This window comes from Scardinius erythrophthalmus (assembly GCF_964197995.2).
Source record: "Scardinius erythrophthalmus genome assembly, chromosome: 17".
In the NCBI taxonomy this organism is placed as follows: domain Eukaryota; kingdom Metazoa; phylum Chordata; class Actinopteri; order Cypriniformes; family Leuciscidae; genus Scardinius; species Scardinius erythrophthalmus.
Window position 1 is genome coordinate 15,323,766 of NC_138237.1, and position 18,064 is coordinate 15,341,829.

The 18,064-nt window shown below is 37.5% G+C and overlaps 1 protein-coding gene and 1 long non-coding RNA gene across 3 annotated transcripts in view; one reads left to right on the top strand and one right to left on the bottom strand.

The window, feature by feature from the left end:
• Nucleotides 1-18,064, bottom strand: part of LOC308705915 — a 468,550-nt gene that overhangs the window by 251,786 nt on the left and 198,700 nt on the right. The gene's annotated exons all lie outside the window — the stretch shown is intronic.
• Nucleotides 5,170-18,064, top strand: part of rxraa (retinoid X receptor, alpha a) — a 118,638-nt gene continuing 105,743 nt past the window's right edge. The window contains exon 1 of one of the 2 annotated variants that reach the window (XM_081391208.1): nt 5,170-5,398. In XM_081391208.1, the coding sequence (XP_081247334.1) occupies nt 5,371-5,398 (28 nt within the window). In that variant the 5' untranslated portion in view covers nt 5,170-5,370. The remainder of the gene's footprint in view (nt 5,399-18,064) is intronic. The other variant, XM_081391207.1, reaches the window with a different exon arrangement.

Sequence of the window (18,064 nt, forward strand, 5' to 3'; positions counted from 1 at the left end):
ATAACAAAATAGCATTTTTAGTATTTATAATTAAAATAACTAAATTAAACTATATACACTACCGTTCAATTGATCAAAAGTGACAGTAAAGACTTTTATGATGTTACAAAAGATTGTTATTTTAAACTATCTATTTATCAATGAATCTTGGAAAAAAATGATAACCGTTTAATATTAAGCAGCACAACTGTTTTCAACATCAATACTAAGAAATGTTTCTTGAACAGCAAATCAGCATATTTGCATGATCTCTGAAGGATCATGTGACACTGAAGACTGGAGTAATGATGCTGAAAATTCAGCTCTGCCATCACAGGAAAAAATTACATTTTCAATATATTCTTACTGACCCCAAACATTTGAACTGCAGTGTACATATATTTGTATATATAATCTGATATCTAATGCAATAACATTCATACATAAATTTCCTTAATTGTCCAGATACTTCATGTGCATGTCAAGTTCCCTGTTCCTTGGCACAAGCCAATCTGAAGAGGAAGTCAGCTTCTGGCTTTTGCAGTGTCTTCAGAAATCACTCTGACCCCATGTGAGGAATTTGACCCAATGCTGACCACAGAGAATCCCTCAGGCTGAAAGAGGGGAAGAAGTCCAGCTTTTTACCCTTCTTTTTGTTTTTATCAGGCCTCTTCCTCTATCCATCCTTTACTATGGTTTTCTGTATGTCTATGTGCAGTTTGTACATCGGTTAACCTCACTGGAATGTGTGTGTGATCAACCTTGGATTGGATTTCTCGATATCTGGAATCCGTGCAAATCAGTTTTGTTCCAGATAAAAATAAAAATAAAAGATTTTATAATCCAACATCTCCAGGCTTCATCTCATCTCTTTTATGTAGGTTGGGAAAAGATTTATATTTCCTTATGAATCTCGTGCTGTGAGGAACCAGGTCCCCATAGTAACGGCAGAATGGCATCAGTGCAAACAGCCATTATGGATGAGCGTGTTGCAAACGCTCGAGCACAATGGTGACCGAAAGGACCGTGTTCCATTTATCATGACGTTTGAGACCTGAAAGAGAAACTGTCAGTGTTACCTCGGCGGAGGTCGTCACGGCGATGTCCCCCCAAGGCCTGGACGCATTATTCAAACGCGAAGAATCCAATAGAGATGCCCCACTATAAACACTTGCACGTGAAGATGGTGAGAGAGAATCGGTCTTGAAGTGAGAAGCCCTAAGAGACCCAAAACACCCTTTGGAGATTTATATGTCGGGAGGTCAGGGGTCAAGCAGCCATTAATCAAGGCCAAAGAAAAGGATTAAATAGCCAGGTCTCGCGGGCAGATGAGAGACAGGCTGATTGAGGCGTTTAAAAGAGTGTGTTGTGTCTGTCTTAGATTACAGAGTGCGAGCCGTAGGCTAAACATCCATCTGAACCACGGCAGAGTGCTTACACTCTATAATCAGCAGGCCAAAGGACCTCTACAGTGGGCAGTCATACATCACAAAATCCCTCATGGAGCGCACAGGGAAAGTCAGTGGTACTGCAGTTTAGAAAAACTCTTTCTTATTTAGAAAAAGATTTATTATTAGCATTTTTGTGCACTATGGTACTTGAACAAAATCTTCCTAAAGTACAGCGGCCCCAAAACTTTTTTTAATTTGTTAATTGATCTTCTGTTGTTTGCTTAAGTGTCCAAATATTTTAGTGGCCACAGTATGTGTCATCACCAGAGCTGTATGATGTACAGGAGGCGCTTTCAATTTGGTCTCGTTCAGAGACGTGACCGCACATAGCGAGGGCCAATTTAACATTTACTTGCTATGTTCTCGCTGATATTTCCAGGGCATTGTTGATTATCATTCTTACATCTATGTAAAATAAGATGGAAATTATAATAATTTGCATTCGCTGGTTGCTTGAGATTGCTTGCGCCGTTTCTGGAGTGGCGTTGCGCAAAAAACACCCTCCTGCTGCGCCTCCGTGGGAAATGTTACAATCGAGCCGTGCTTCGGATAATAATCATCATTTATGCCATCGTTCTGCTTCAGATAACTTAACAATTTGTATGTAGAGCACATAAGCGTACAAATACAAGTTTGTGCCATGGCTCGTGGCTTATGTCATCACCCACCATCATTGATTTATAGGTTCATATGGTGTCCAGAAGCCGTAACATACATCAACAGACACTAACATGCCTCATTAGTACAGTTCATAGAGTGACCATAACTACAGACACATTGCTCTTTCCTAATATAGATTGTCTCCGAGCTGTGCAACTTGTCACAGTCCGAGTGAAAGTTGCACATGAACTCACGGACCACGGTGAATGTGAAAATCTGCTTAGAACAAAAACTGCCAATACTGGTTAAACTACCTGGTGGTGAGACTTTTAGTCTGTGTGACACCCAGAGGGCGTGAAGGGGAAAAAACACACACCACAGTGTCCCTCACATCCACGCACCCTCATCTGAGCCCAGTCACGGCCGCTTTAGGTTTATTGCACAGCATAGACAAACGGCTTTGATCTCTAATGCGCAGTGCGCTGCATTAATTATGAATCATTCCCCCAGCCGAACTGCGGAGAACACCTTCAAACACTCAGCGAGCGATGCAGTGTTTTCGTAGGCCCCCAGGTTGGCTCCAGGACTGCATGTATATATACATTTATCTGCATGAACAAAATAAGAGAGCTTTGCAAAAAAACTTCTGCCGTGCCTCAGAAGTGTTCTGCTTCTGGACGGCCGCCAACATTTTTTAGCCCACGGTTACTCATGCTGCTAGGAATTCTCATATACATCACCAAAAGCCTCTTCCATGTGCGCGCTATTCGCAACTCAGCGGACAGATCCCCGACAAGCTAAGACAGCTGTGTGAAGTAACGATAAAGCTGTGCGACGATATCCAATTGACCGGGTGTAATATTGGATAAATGACCTAGTTCTCTCTGGGCTAATACAGATCCTGTAGTGCTGCATGCTGCTGTAGAAAACTGGCTGCAAGGCCTGTTCCCTAGTGGCAAAGTCGGATTCATCTGCAACAGATACATTGATTCATTTTTTTTTTTTTTTGTGGATAGGGATATGAATGACAGGATTTTTTTTTTATGGTGAGGTTGTATACTGTAAACACATGCAAATAAAGCAGTATTTGTAAAGTATTGGTTTATCACTTCCCTCATTCTGCAGAAAACAAGGACACCACAACACAGCCTTGACAAGATATGATATCCATGACCTCTTTACGTAATCTCGCCAAGCTCTTAATGCATCTCATTGTGTGGACAACTAGAATAATCATATAATCCAAGCTAAAGTATAAAGAGGATAGATTTAAATAACATCCTATGTTAACCCCTTAAGTGTCACCCCTCTTTTTTTGATTAGATATGAAAATGCACATTCCGAACTTAAATGGTTGTATTTCAAAAATGCTTTGGAATATAGGCGTAAGATTGGTCTTGTTTTAAAGAAGACATTTGGCAGATTTTTGTAGAGGTGAAATAAATTAAGAAAGTGAAACAGAAAAAAGTTCAAGAAGTTTGAGTTTATGAAAATTTTAAAATTAAATATTATATATAAAATATATATTTTCAAAACATGTTGGACTCTAAAACTGCAAGAAAATGAAAGCCAAAAATAATAATTGTAAATAATAATGCAGCTGAAGAATTGTCACTGATAGAAGACATCCAATATGTCACATTACAGTAATAAATGTGTAATAAAATTACATGAAAGTAAAATAAGATATGGTGACACATTGATGCATGACATTCATTTTTTTTTTTTTTTTTTTTTTTTGCTCACAAGCCACAGTGGCTAGTGGTTTTCCAAAGTTACTAGCCACTCAGCATTCTTTTTTTACATCAATACCATGGGAAAAAACGGCTATATAGATATTTTTAATATTATCTCATAATTTGGCAGCTGCTGCCACTTTAACACCTCACACACAGATCCATTATACTGTTACACGTGTTTTCTTTCTCAACTGTTAACATTCACCTAAAATATAACTGACTGTGTTTTTACGTGAATACTCGTCAAGACCAGCATTTTGACTTTATTTTGTGTATCAAATATTTCAGTATAGATATGTATTGAAAAATATATTTTTGACAACATTACATTGCACTTAGTTTATTATTTCAGATTAATTTTTAAAGTCCCCCTATAGTCAATAGTTTTTTCCCTTTAAACTCATCTTTGAGCACAAAAATTACATTTAAAAAGAAAATTCCTGTGAATTATTTTTTTTTATTCATGCCACCTCTACTCACTCATACAGGCTTGTTCTCATCTACAAGTCAATGTATCAGAATGGTAATGTGTTTTATGTATCGCTCTCTACAACGTCGGACACATAACGGTAATTACTATGATTAGCCTTTGGCTTGACTACGTTATCAAACAGCTAATAATGTGTTGCTAATGTTACACAAACCATGTTCCCATTCGCCATCTCAGAGTCACACAGCTGCTTTCTAAAAATCAGCATCCTTAGAAACGCTTTGAACAACTCAGAATGTCAGTGGTGAAAGGCATAGTTTATCATAACATTGTAATATCATATATATAATTCAACTGCTATATTGCTAAATGTATCTGATTTATCATGTCAACAAAAAAATATACCGGGATAACCAGCTTCACAGCAGTTAATGATATGCTCACACTAACATGATTAGTACAGTAGTTTCTGATGTAAGAAACACCAGCAATTTCATTTGTTTTCATTGCAGTTTTAAGGAGAAAATACTCCACAAGGTGTTAACTTATGTATTTGCATGGACATGGTTTGTCTTAAAGCATGTTAAAAACACCACATAGACATAAAAACAACATTAAAAACTTGATTTTCACCACAGGGGTTCTTAATTGAAAAATATATTATATTATATATAAAATTCAACCAGCCAAAGTGGCTAGTAGGAGTGACTGCATTGCACACCACTGTTAAAATCCTCCCACATTTGGCGGGTGTTAATGTCAAGCCCTATATATACCCACAAATATATTTTTTTGTGCATACAATGCTTCTTATTCAAGGAAACATTGTTTTTTTTTGTTTTATTTTACTAGCTTCTTCAAGCCTGTAGGCAGGCAGAGCGGCGCAGGAAGGGTTAACGTTCCCCTCACGCGTCGCTGCTAAATGTGCCCGCGTGAACGTCAGTGGGAGTCCCCTTTACTGGGTCCCTTTGCAGTAGTGTGGACTGGAGAGTTGTAGACAGAGCCGAGCAGAAGCGTGAACAAACAGAAGTAGTGCCATAAAGTGAACATTTGACACTATTGCAAAGCTTTTCACTTTTACCGCGTGGATCCGTCTTATACTGTCATCAGAGAGGGACGCCGACAGCTTACAACGCGCGCGCGTCAGCTGGCATGAGCTAACCGACCAGACATGGAAACCAAACCTTTCTTGTCATTGGGTAAGTTTACCCCCAGACTACTGAAAGATATTTATTTTTCCACTAGAGTTTCTTTGGTTTGCAAGAGAGAGTTGGAGAGTACAGTGTTTTACTTTTTAGTCTAGCATGAGGGAGGCAAACACAAACGCTTTTAAAAAAAAGAAACAGGATCGCTCATTATCGACTCGGGCTGTATTGAAGGGTTACATTCGTGGCGAATGGAAAGCATGTAATCATAATCAATAATGCCCAACAGTCAAGTGCATGGTGTGGATCAGGACATTTGTTTTTAAATCAAACTAAAGGTAAACACAAAAGTTGGGCGTGCAAACGAGGTGGCACGCGCTCGGACAGTGACACCTCATTCAGTATCGCGCCTACTCCTTAAATGTTTTAATCTTGATATGCGGTATGATTTAACATTTGATAGTGTCGTGTTTTCAAGGCTGTGTTGCAGAGTTGAAGCTCATGCAATCTTATACGTGCAGGTATTGGATTCTCGCGCATCATTTGTATCACTTTCCTAGCTGAAAAACAGAAAAATGCAGACGTGTGTGTAGGATTTTTCGTATTTAACTTACAAACGCAAAGCAACATCGCGCGTCAGTCAAAAAAATAGCGAAAAAATGTACATTCCTTTAGTTTGAATTCGTTGGACGTCTGTAAGAATTCATTAAATCGCAAACAGCTTTGCCATGCTACTGAAAGAAAAAAGCGGGTTAGCTTCAGCGAATTTTTTTGTTTTTCATCTGTAAATGAATCTTTACTTGCAGAAAGCACACATCTGATCAATTTCCTTGCACTTTGGTCTCAAATAATGCCGCGAGCTGAGCACCGTTTGTGTATGAGATAGTTTAGTTGATGCTTGATTCGGTTATGAACTTGGACAAACTTTGGCGTGTTCTGTGAAGTGGAGTAGTTTACTGAGGAAAGTGACAAATCATTTCAGAGCAAGAGGATTTCATTTGAAATCTATTTAATGTGACTAGATTTAATAAAAAAATGACTCCGTGTCCGAGGAACAAACGTTGCGGGTGATTCAAAATGTTCTTTTTTTTAAATCGACGGCTGAGGAGAAATGTAGGTGTGGTTTCCATATGATGTTATCCCATCATGTTAAAGGAATAGTTCACACACACAAAAAAATATTTTATTTTTTTATTTACTCATCCTTATGATGTTCCAAACCTGTATGACTTTCTGTCTGTGTAACACCAAAATTGAATTATTTGTGAAGAAATTGCTCTTTTCAATAACAAGTGATTGGGATCTGAGACTGTCAAGATTCATAAGACACAAAAGCACCATAAAGTTATCATAAAAATAGTTTAAATGAATCATATGCTGTTTCCCAAATCCTATGAACTGAGTTGAACAGACTGAAATTTCTACCGAAGTTGTTGTTAACTAAAAAATCTTCTTCTCTATTGAGATGTTCACTGTTGAGACATGACCATCAAATCAGTTCATCTGGTTTTGTGAACTAGCCTAGAACTGATGATTAATAAAAAAATCAAACTCAAAACAACAATTCATTCACTAATCAGACATTGCTACTCTCACAACTCTTTTCATTTTGATTTTCGTCAAGAGCTGGTGCAGACGTCCGTAATGTCGTAAAATCGGTCTGTATGACAAAATTATTATGGCTTTAGAAGACATGGAGAAGTGTACAAGTTTGCGTTTTTGAGTTTTTTTTTTTTTAAATGAGCTTGACAGCCTTCATTCACTTTTTTGAAATGAGTGTCCATATATTCTCAAACATTCCTACATTCTCAAACATTAATATTCGTCCATATATTCTCAAACGTCCATTACAATGAAGTAATGCCGATTTTAGAATGACATGAGGATGAATAAATGATGATAGATTTTCTTTTGTTTGTAAAACGTATTCAAGGCATCTATATGATTTTCATGAAAAATGGTCTGTCTTTTTCTTTCTTTTAGTTTTAAGAAAAGATCTGAGCCTCTTAAATTCCAACGGTCGGTGTGTGATTATGAAATTATTGTGCAATTTGCAGCAGTAGAGATAATGTGATATCAGTGAGTGATGCCAAAAATAGACCAATAGGCAGGAGATTTAGATAACGTGATGTATAACATCTCAAAATAATTAATAACCTGGACGCAAAGCAGTTTTAAGTCTGAGTATTTGCCTTGTACGTGCCTCTTACTCATGCATGAATTTGTGGTTTGGTAAATGAACATGTTCTTCAATAAATGATACACATTACTCTCTTATGCATATGAGTTTACTTGCCATGCATGGAGATTAGTTCAGCAGTCACACATGATTTAGTTATCATACTGTATACTTTAAGTTATGTTGAATAACAAGCATGCTCTACACTTTCACACGGGAGCTATAGGCAGGACTGTTAAATTGTTTCTGTAGTTCTTTCATGCGGGAGTCGTGTTACACCTTGAATACATCATCACCCCACCGGTTCACTGAGATGAGAGACAGCAGGAATGCCGGGCTTCCCAAAACCCCCGAATGTTCCCAGCACAGTACCAGAAAAACCACAGAGCTAAGCAACATAATAGACTGTTTGTGAAGGTGTGTTTAGGCTTCTCATGTGTGTTTTTATTTTGGGAAATCTGGATGTAAAAGCTGAAATTAATTTGTGGTTTTATAGTTATCATATTTCTGTAGGCATGTGTTTTAATAGTAGCAAACAAAGGTTTGTTAGTAAAACGTTCTTTTTGGAGATGTGCGCTTTATGCTTAACATAATCTGCACGGCTAATTTAGTCATTGTCATAAATCCTTGTCTTTTAAAAAGCTTTGGTTAAAATATTCAGATTTTATCAACCATAACTGGTTGTTAAACTTTAAACCCTTTTTTTGTAAAAACAATAAGCCTGAATAGATTTTAAATAAATAAAAAATAATATTTTTACAAATATTTTTTAGTCAAAACAAAACTGAATAATAATTTAAAAGATTTAAAATAATTAAAAAAATATAAAATAAAAATAAAATAAAAAACTTTGATAATTTAAAATAATATTTATGATCATTTTTTATCTGCTATTTATGATATATATTTTATTTAACTCTTGGATGTACCTGAGATATATATATATATATATATATATATATATATATATATATATATATATATATATTTTCTCTTTTAATAAGCATATTTACCACAGCTTATGAGAGACAAAAAAAATCCTTACCTCAAGTTTCCAACACAAGACATGTGGCTGCTTGCAAGTGAAGTGCTGTTTCCTGGCGTCAAGCAGATGCACAGCTCTGACCTGCTAAAATCAAGACACATAATCATTTAATCATGAATGATTACTTGTATTTACAAATGCTTTTGTGGAGGTAATTGAGAACAGTTTCAAATTACAGCGCTAGATATACTCGTGATGTTTTTGTTCTTTCCGCAGTGTGCAGAACAGGGTGGGTTTATTAACTTTTTTTTCAGCCCAAGGGCACAGGTGCTAAATACCTCGTATTTGTCTGTTTTTTGCCTATAAGGATTTAATGAATCCTTTTATGGAAATCACAGAGGAAAGTACTAGGGACTGAAAGCTTGCATTGCATCATACAAACACACGTTATGGAAGTATTCTGCTTTGTGAAATCACTCCCTGTGTATCTGTAGTTCATTAATTGTGCAGATCCATTGGGTGGAGATGGTTTTGTCTTTGGCTTTTTAAGGACCATAAAAGTAAACCACATTTAGTTCAACAAAAACAGTTTTTTAGGGGGTCGAGAGGAGGGTGAGGAGCTGTTTTTGAGTGACAGGAGGTGTTTTTTTTCTCCGCCCCCATCTGTGAAGTTCATGGTCTTGATGAGAAAGTGACATTCATAGTTGAGGGGGGTGCATTCCTCTGTCAGCCATAATTCAGGAACAAAGGTGGTGCTGGGCATGGGTACGGTTTAAAGAGCCTTGATTTGGGGGGCTGGGTGGACTGTTTACCTCTTAAACCCATACAAGTTTTTTATTTATTTTTTATGGCAGGGCAGTTTTAGGTTTCTCTCCGGATGCTTTTTGCCCCCTTTTGTGAGCGACCTGCCGCTGTCATTTTTACTAGACAAGTTTTAAAGAGAATATTAAAGGAGAACTCTGGTCAATTTTAACATTGAGCTAATTTTTTTGTAAATTTAGAGTGCTGTCAGTACAGAGAACAACGACAAAATCGGTGTTGCCTACACCATGTTATCCTCTTTTTAAAATTTGCACCCTGTTGACTTCAATGGGGCAAGTTTTAAACCTGCTTTTAGCCTCTTAACATCCTTGATGTGTCATTACGAGTGCACAGCTAATGTGAGTGATTCCTTCAGAGTGAACACGGTGAATCTGACTGCAGTAGATGTGAAAGATATGAATAAAAATGAAGTTAATTCGGCCAGCGCTCATACCTGTATTTACATCCTGTTTTCGGTCGAAGTCCACAGTAGTCGATTGTCGAGTTCTCCACTGTTGCTTAGCTACCTATGATCACGCGCGTGAACTCGACAATTGACTACGAATTAACTTCATTTTTATTCATATTTTTCACATATACTGCAGTCAGATTCACTCGTGTTCACTCTGAAGGAATCACTCACATTGGCTGTGCACTTGTAATGACACATCAAGGATGTTAAGAGGCTAAAAGCAGGTTTAAAACTTGCCCCATTGAAGTCAACAGGGTGCACATTTTAAAAAGAGGATAACACAGTGTAGGCAACACCGATTTTTGTCGTTGTTCTCTGTATTGACAGCACTCCAAATTTACAAAAAAATGAGCTCAGTGTTAAAATTGACCGGAGTTCTCCTTTAATGGCTTAAAGAGCTAGAGCTCCCAGTACATCTTTTGTTGATGTACATCTCCAGCGAGGTTCAAGTGTGGAGATCCACGCATCTAATTTTTTATGCTAGAAGGACACAATTCAAAAACACATGTCCATGAGCTAGACCACTTGGGTCACGTCAAAGCTTTCTGTCATGATGGTAAGTCCAAGGATGAGATTTAATTCAACCACGATACAGAGTTTCACAATCAGGTTATTGATGTGTGCAGAAATGGAGCTCTAAAATGGTTGTTTATGATAGCCATGCGTCAAACCCTTGTTAATAATTTGTGAATTTTTCAGCCCCCGACCGTTGTGAGTGTTTTATCTTTAAGGGGAGCTGTGGACTGTGAACCTCAGACGTTGACCTCCGCTCCCCATATGTTTTATCAGCTGGAGGATTTGCTTTGGACTTCTAGAATTGAGTTTTCACAACGTTACGACTGATGATAAACTAAAGCGGACGTTATACTCTGAACCCTTGCTTATACATTTATCACGGTCTGATAGGACTGATATTGTGCGCTTTATGTAAAAGTAACTGACGAGAGATAAGCATTTTTTAGTTTTGTTGAATCAACTTGCTCTGGGTAAGTGAAGGTCATTCAGACTTCCCTAAGGAGCTTCATTTTACTGATATGATTGAAGCTTTTAAAAAAAAAAATAAACTTAAGTTGTGGGTCCATAGAACAATAGACTGTTTTGTTCATTTTATTTTTAGCTTTCACTACTTCCACATTATCCACTACTATGGATAATGAGAGAAAGAAATATGATCGAGAAATGTTGCGAAACAGATTCAAAGCTGCATCCTCCTCATGAGCATCATTCACAGCTAATGTGTCAGAGCATGTGATCACCACAAAGAGTTTTGCATGTATTGCACTACTGTTCAAAAGTTTGTTTAAAAGTTTAAAGCAGCACAGCTGATTTTAACAGATAGTAATAAGAAATGTTTCTTAAAGGTATAGTTCACCCAAAAATTAGTTTAAATTCATTCCATAATTTACTCAGCCTAAAGTTGTTCCAAACCTGTATGAGTTTCTTTTCTCTGCTGAACACAAAATAAGATATTTTCAAGAATGTTGGTATCCGGACAGTTGATGGTAGCCATTGACTTCTATAGTAGGAAAAAAAAAATACAATGGAAGTCAATGGTGGCCTACTGTTTGATTACAGACATTCTTTAAAATATATTCTTTTGTGTTCAGCAGAACAAAGAAACTCATACAGATTTTTCTTTTTTGGGTGAACTATCCCTTTAAGCACCAAAATACCATATTAGAAGGATTTCTGGAGGATCATGTTACACTGAAGTAATGAAAATGTAGCTTTGCCATCACAGGACTAAATTACATTTTAAAAATAGATTTAAAACTGTTATTTTAAATTGTCATAATATTTAACAATATTACTGTTTTTTTACTGTTTTTTTTATAAAAATAATTCTGCCTTGGTGAGCATAAGAGACTTCTGTAAAAAAGCATGACATTTTACAGTCTAAACTTTAGAATGGTAGTGTATATAACCGAAAAAAACCGGAATTGCTGGTCTTTTGGAAACAAAATCAGCACTTAACTGTCAAATACCTGAAAATTAGAATACAAACATGGACTCTTTGCATGGAGTCAAATTAAATGCGTCTTGATGTGCAGCCTGAATCATAATCACACCGTGTAGGTTCGTTGGCCAGAGGAGAACTGGCCCCCCGACTGAGCCTGGTTTCTCCCAAGGGGTTTTTTCACCTTCATTCTGTCACCTGATGGAGTTTGGATTCCTTGCTACTGTCGCCTCTGGCTTGCTTAGTTGGGGACATGTATATTCAACAATATTATTGAGTGTGTACTGACGATGTTGAATGAGAACTGAACTGAGCTAGACGATAACATCATTTTTTGCAGAACTGCTTTATAGATGAAATGAACTAAATTAATAATTGAGGATCTTTACAACGGAACTGAATTCAGCTGAACAACAGCCGAAATGCTTAATTTTCCTGTTGTCACTGTAAAGCTGCTTTGAAGCAATATAAACAAAGGTGACTTGAGTTGACTTGCGGTGGTTCGGTCAAAAAGCAGGCTTTCTCAGATAACTGCTTTGGGGTAAATGGAGTGCTGTTTAACACCTCACTAGGTGCTAGCCAGTGACAACGCCAAATACGTGCTGTGGCTACACAGGAAGTCTTTTTTATATATTTATTCACTGCAAACGTGTGTGAGGTTTCGCATGCACACGCTTTAGAGTAGGTTTCAGCCAATGAATCAATATTGCATCTGGTGCCCCTCGGTTCCCTTCTTCAGTACTTTTAGTTTCTTGCTATTTACCAAATGATTTTTAATCCAAACCAGGCACGACTTTATGAATCTCAAGAGACATGTATATCGCTGGCCAAACGCTTGGCGACGCAACACTATCACACCCAGTCAGAACTATATGTTGTTTAGTATATCGTTATGTGAAATGGGATCTTGGACCAATGAATTAAAGGCTGTTTGGGACTGATCCTGCACCCTCTGTGTCAGAACTGCAGGCCATTAACCATAAGCAACTCTACAGTGTAGAATTCATATTCCAGCACAGTGACATTAGCCTTTATCACACAGGCGTTAATTAAAATACACTGACAGAAATGTGAAGTAGTCTTCTATCTATTTCTGAAGGCGGAGCGACACATGGTTTAGATCGTTTTAAATCACAGTATTGACTTAATAGGTTTGCTCGTGTGAATCAAGGTGTCTGTGGCTGTTCTTGGGATGTGGCATGGTGCATTCTGAGCATCGAACATTATACGATTTTGTCCATTATTTTGCTTTTATAGTAAGGCAGAATAGGGTTGTTAAGGTTACCAATTTTACCAGTACCAATTGGTCCTAAAAAAAGTTGATGGTACCAGCATTTCTGCAGTACTGGTAATACAGAGTATATTCGGTACCCGCCCGCTGATAGACGCTTCTTTCAAACACTCTTGGCATGAAATGTGAATTCACCTGATCTATTTTCTAAATACATGTTATTTATCTTATTGTGGTATGTGGTATATAGTAATGCTTAGTTTTTTTTAAATTGACCTTATAATTTATCAAAGTATAACTTGATCTTCTGGTGTAACGGCAGACTTCTCTCTCTCTCTGGTGACGTATGCAGTGCTTCAACCATTTTACTTAAACCCCTAGACAAAAGTCTAAAATAGTGTGAATGATCCTATGATAATGATGGCGGTAACACTTTGTTTTACATGTTAGTATATCAATTACTAAATTGTGCATAATTACATGCTACTAATCCTAAACCACACCCTAATGTTGGCCATGTTTAATTATTTCTCAGTACTTAAACGTATAAGTACACTGTAAAAACACGGGTGTCTTAAAGATGCAGTTTGTCTCATTGACAGCTAGTGGATGAAATGGGTACTGCAGTCCAAATTCAAAATATTGGAGAGAGTTGTTTCCCCCGCCCCCTCCTGCTCGGACTCAACGCTCACTGGTTGCCAGATTGATGCAACAGAAGCGAGTGCAATTGACTATTGAAGGCAAGGAGGTTGTAAGTAGGGCTGTGACGGTGGCAGTTTTTTATCACCGCGGTAGTAATGGACCCAAATACCGGCGGTGTTGCGGTGGTTGGGGGGTTGGGGGGGTGGGGGGGGGTGTTTTGAAAAAAAAAAAAAAAGAAACAACACTCTAAAGCCTGAAAAGCATTGAAATAAATATCAGTAAATACTGGTAACTTACATAATATAATAAAGTTGAATCTATTAAAAAAAAAAAAAAACTTTCCACACAAAGGCGCGTGATAAAGCCTACCGCTCTGCGCTTTGAGAGGGATGTGGACACGAGCAGGAAAGAGACCATCGATCTCGTTTCTGATATCCACATGTTTTCTACTTGTAAAAGGTATGAAGAGCGAATTTTATCTTCCACAAGGGCAAGGCATTTAAGCTGTTTGCGCGCTGCCAGAGAAAGCAAAACTAAAATCACCCGCGCGTGTGAAACGCGCTTTACAAAATGAACTTGACGCGCCTTACCAATTATCATATGTCTAACAAGCACAAACTGTGTTAAAAATAATTTGACTTACAAGTAAAAATGTTGGCTATCTGTCCTACAGCGTTTTTCTACTTTAACACAGTAAAGAATACGAAAATAATCGACCTAAAAGTGAACAAAGGAAGAAACGTTTAACGCGTCTTTGGGTGAGACGCGAGTGAAGATATGGGAAAAGAAAAAAGAGATTCCATGCAGGGATGAGTCACGATTTTTGAATATTCGATTAGTTGATTTAATTATAGAATATCTAATGTTCTAATGTCTGTTGTGCGATCATTCTCTAAAATAAAATCTCCATGTTCTGGTACTGATGCAGTGGTGACGCGTTCATGTAACCGGAGGGTGACGCAGTGCTGCAAATAACGCACATAACAGCTGTCACAAAGAACCGGCAAAAGTAATGATTATGAACGTGTCAAATATAGCAAGGAGACATTTGAATTGTTTATTAATAAAGTGTTTTGTGTGCGTGTGTGTGTGTCAGTGTCGAGCTGCAAAGATGAAGTTGACGATGAGAAATGCACACTTCATACGGAAAACATAATGCTAGTCGGTTTATTTTCGTTTTGAATTGTTTTGTTTAAAAGTAGATAATTCAAGCTTTCTATAAGGAATAACTAATGGAATATTTTTAAATTCGCTAATAATCGGGTGACCAGATCGCAAACCAGAATTCAAAGCCGACAAAGCTTAAGTTTATGGGCTCACGTAGGCTACAACTCTCTCATTCGTCATGAATTCAAACTTTTCCATGGCTGCGATATAACATTTAATTGCTAAACCTATTATTTCTTTTGTAAACAAAGCTTTGTGTGTCATAATATTAATGTAAAACAGCATTCATATACAAACATTTTTTTTAGACAAAACACCGCCGGTACTACTCAGCCACCGCGGTGGCGCTTTACAACCGCGGTGGTGCGGTTGTCAAGTTTACCGGCACAGCCCTAGTTGTAAGTTCACATTCTGTAAGTTGATGAGTTAATTTATCCATGTTTTAATATGCTCCCATTCATAGCTTTTTGTTTTAGATGGATGCGGAGGCATTTAAAGTCGGGTAGAATCTGCAATATCTGACTCAGTTTGCTTGCATGGCTGTAATATGCTGTAGCTCTGTCAACTGGCAACCCGGGGTGTTGAAATATTATTGGGTAAATTGGCAGTGGGTGAGATCACAGAGACCAAAACAAAAACAGACATTCCGACACGGAACGCAAATTTCAAAGTAAAATAACTGGATGTAGTGTAACCGTGATGGCTTATAAATGTTGGTACATGCTTTTCTATATGATATTCAGTATTAAAGATCTTATTAATTATTCTTTTGCATTATTATCAAAAAATTACCTCTTTTTTTTAAACATTATCATACATATCTGACAGACTCCAGACGCTTTCCTTTTGATTTTCCTTGCAAAACATCGGCAACATTATCGCAGGGCCTTGCTTGCTTCAAGTTTACATGTAAATGAGAATGTTTGAATGCAATGGATTGTCCAGTCAAACTCTGTAAATCGTTTACAAAGTCAAACGGTCTGATTTAGCTTTTACCCAAGATTCCTGGGCTCATGTACTGTAATCTGACAAGTATCAATTGTAACGGGCTAAAAACATCACTGGGGTTTAGCGTTCTGGACTGTGTGTATGTGGGGGGTTTTGTCGTTAATGCCGCAGCTTACACTGGAAAGCCTAAATCAGCCCAGCAGATTAAGGACCATGATTGCAATTATGATAATCCATATCTGTTACACCAACCACAATACGATGACAAAGATAAGATGAAGGGATTTGTATGCAAGTAGATGGCAACTCTGCTGCTGGAGTGTGAACGCTGTCCTTCACATCAGTTTTTTTTTTTTTTTTTTGGACTAAGCCAGGTGTGCTTTTACCCTCACAATCCACGTTTTTGCCCAAACAAGGCTACTTTTCTTTTCTTTTTTTTACCGGCGGGCTTGCGAGAGTGATTTACAGTTCGTTCACGTCAACTGCAGACTCTCACTTGCGCTTCAAATGTACTTTGAGACATGTCAGCCATCTCGCTCCATCTCTGCTATGGCTGAGTACGTCTCCATGAGGTATAAGATGTTGGTGTGGGCGAATATCTGTTTACATAAGTCATGGCACATGTCAGAGATGGTGTCTCTTTCACAGATCTGGCCATTCCAGTGAGAAATGGTGCTCTGGTGCCTTCTGACCTCGCTGCCTTCCTCTTGCTGGAACAGTAAAAGAGCACACCTCTTATTACCCATTTGCGAGCGCCGCTGCTGTTTGTCAAGTGGCTGTTGAGCTGCGGCTCACTCCAGCTGAGAGGCCTTTTAATCTTGGAGGTGTGTGAGCCAGTTACTTCCTATCACTTACCCTGAGTGTGTGTGTGTGTGTGTCTTAAGTGATTCTAGTCCTGGGACAAAACGGCTATAAAACTGAGGAATTATATTGGTTTATTCTGGTCAGCATGGTCAAAGATTTTCCCCTATGTTTGGGAACTTATGTAATGTTCTTGAACTCTTCTTCTTTAATCATAATCAGAAATAAATATATGACAGTGTCACAACTCTGAAACCTTATACAAGAGGTGTTTTATTTTATTTTATTTTATTTTTTATAAAAGATAAGTTAAGTTATTTAGGTGTTTCTTAAGTTTTATTATATATCAAATATTATATTTAGGTACATAAAATGATTTTAGAATATTATTTAATATGTTTGATACGTTTATAATATATTAATTTTATTAATATAATTAAACATTTTCAATATTATGTTGATTATGTTATGTTTTATAATGATATATATTATATTATTATTTATATATTCAGATTGTTATTATATTACTTAATATATTTTCCTTATTTTATATAAATAACATATGAATACAATACTTTTAAAATGTTTTTTTGACATTACATTTTATTATGTATATAATTATATATATATATATATATATTTTTTTTTTTTTTATAATATATTCTTTTATTTATATATATATATATATATGTATGTATGTATGTATATGTGTAATGGAGTATAAAGTTAGAACGGATAAATTTGTGAAGTTGTGAGTGATGTCATAATTTTGATAAGTGGAATGGTTGCTATTTTTAAAACTAATGTCAGATAGATTTCAAAAGAATCATCTCCAGGATCAGTGGTGTGTGAGAGCACATGTGACGTAGGTTCATACTGGATAGGTGGAGTATTTTAGCACTCACTGCATTGTGGGAGGTAATTGTGGTTTGGCAGTCGTCCCTGAGTAGTTGTTTGCATTGGAATTGCAAGTGCAACTTCCACTCAGCATTTGTTAGGCAGCGGTTTGGGCTTAGAAACATGTTTACGGTGGAGTTTGAGAACGCCTGTGGCAAAATTTTCTGTGTGGAGTTAGGCAATACAGACAGGAAGACAGTGGAACAGATAGGCAGACGGGCAGGCGCTGGCAGTTTCTTTCACGTCAATTTGTTGCATACCAAAAGGCTTACATTCCAGCGCCTGCAGAAACGGCACCCGGCAAGTTCAAGTGTCACATTTAGGATGGTTTCTTCTGTTTCAGACTAGAATAAGTAACATGAGACTGCTTCGCATTCTAAAAACCAGATCAGAGCCTAAGCACCGGCTGGAGGGTTAGTTAGTTTACGCAGGTGTTTGTGAGACGTGTTGGCACTGTTTTGAATTCGCCGGCTCATTTTAAAAGCTGCGATTAAAGCAGAACAACTAGGCACAGAGCGCTTGTTGCAAGGTCAGAGGTCATGGCCAGGTCACAGCCTGTGGGAAGTACGCAGCACTGGCACACAGGAGCGTGTCGGGGAACTGCACAGTAGGGAACATTGCAAACATCTTGCTGTTAGTT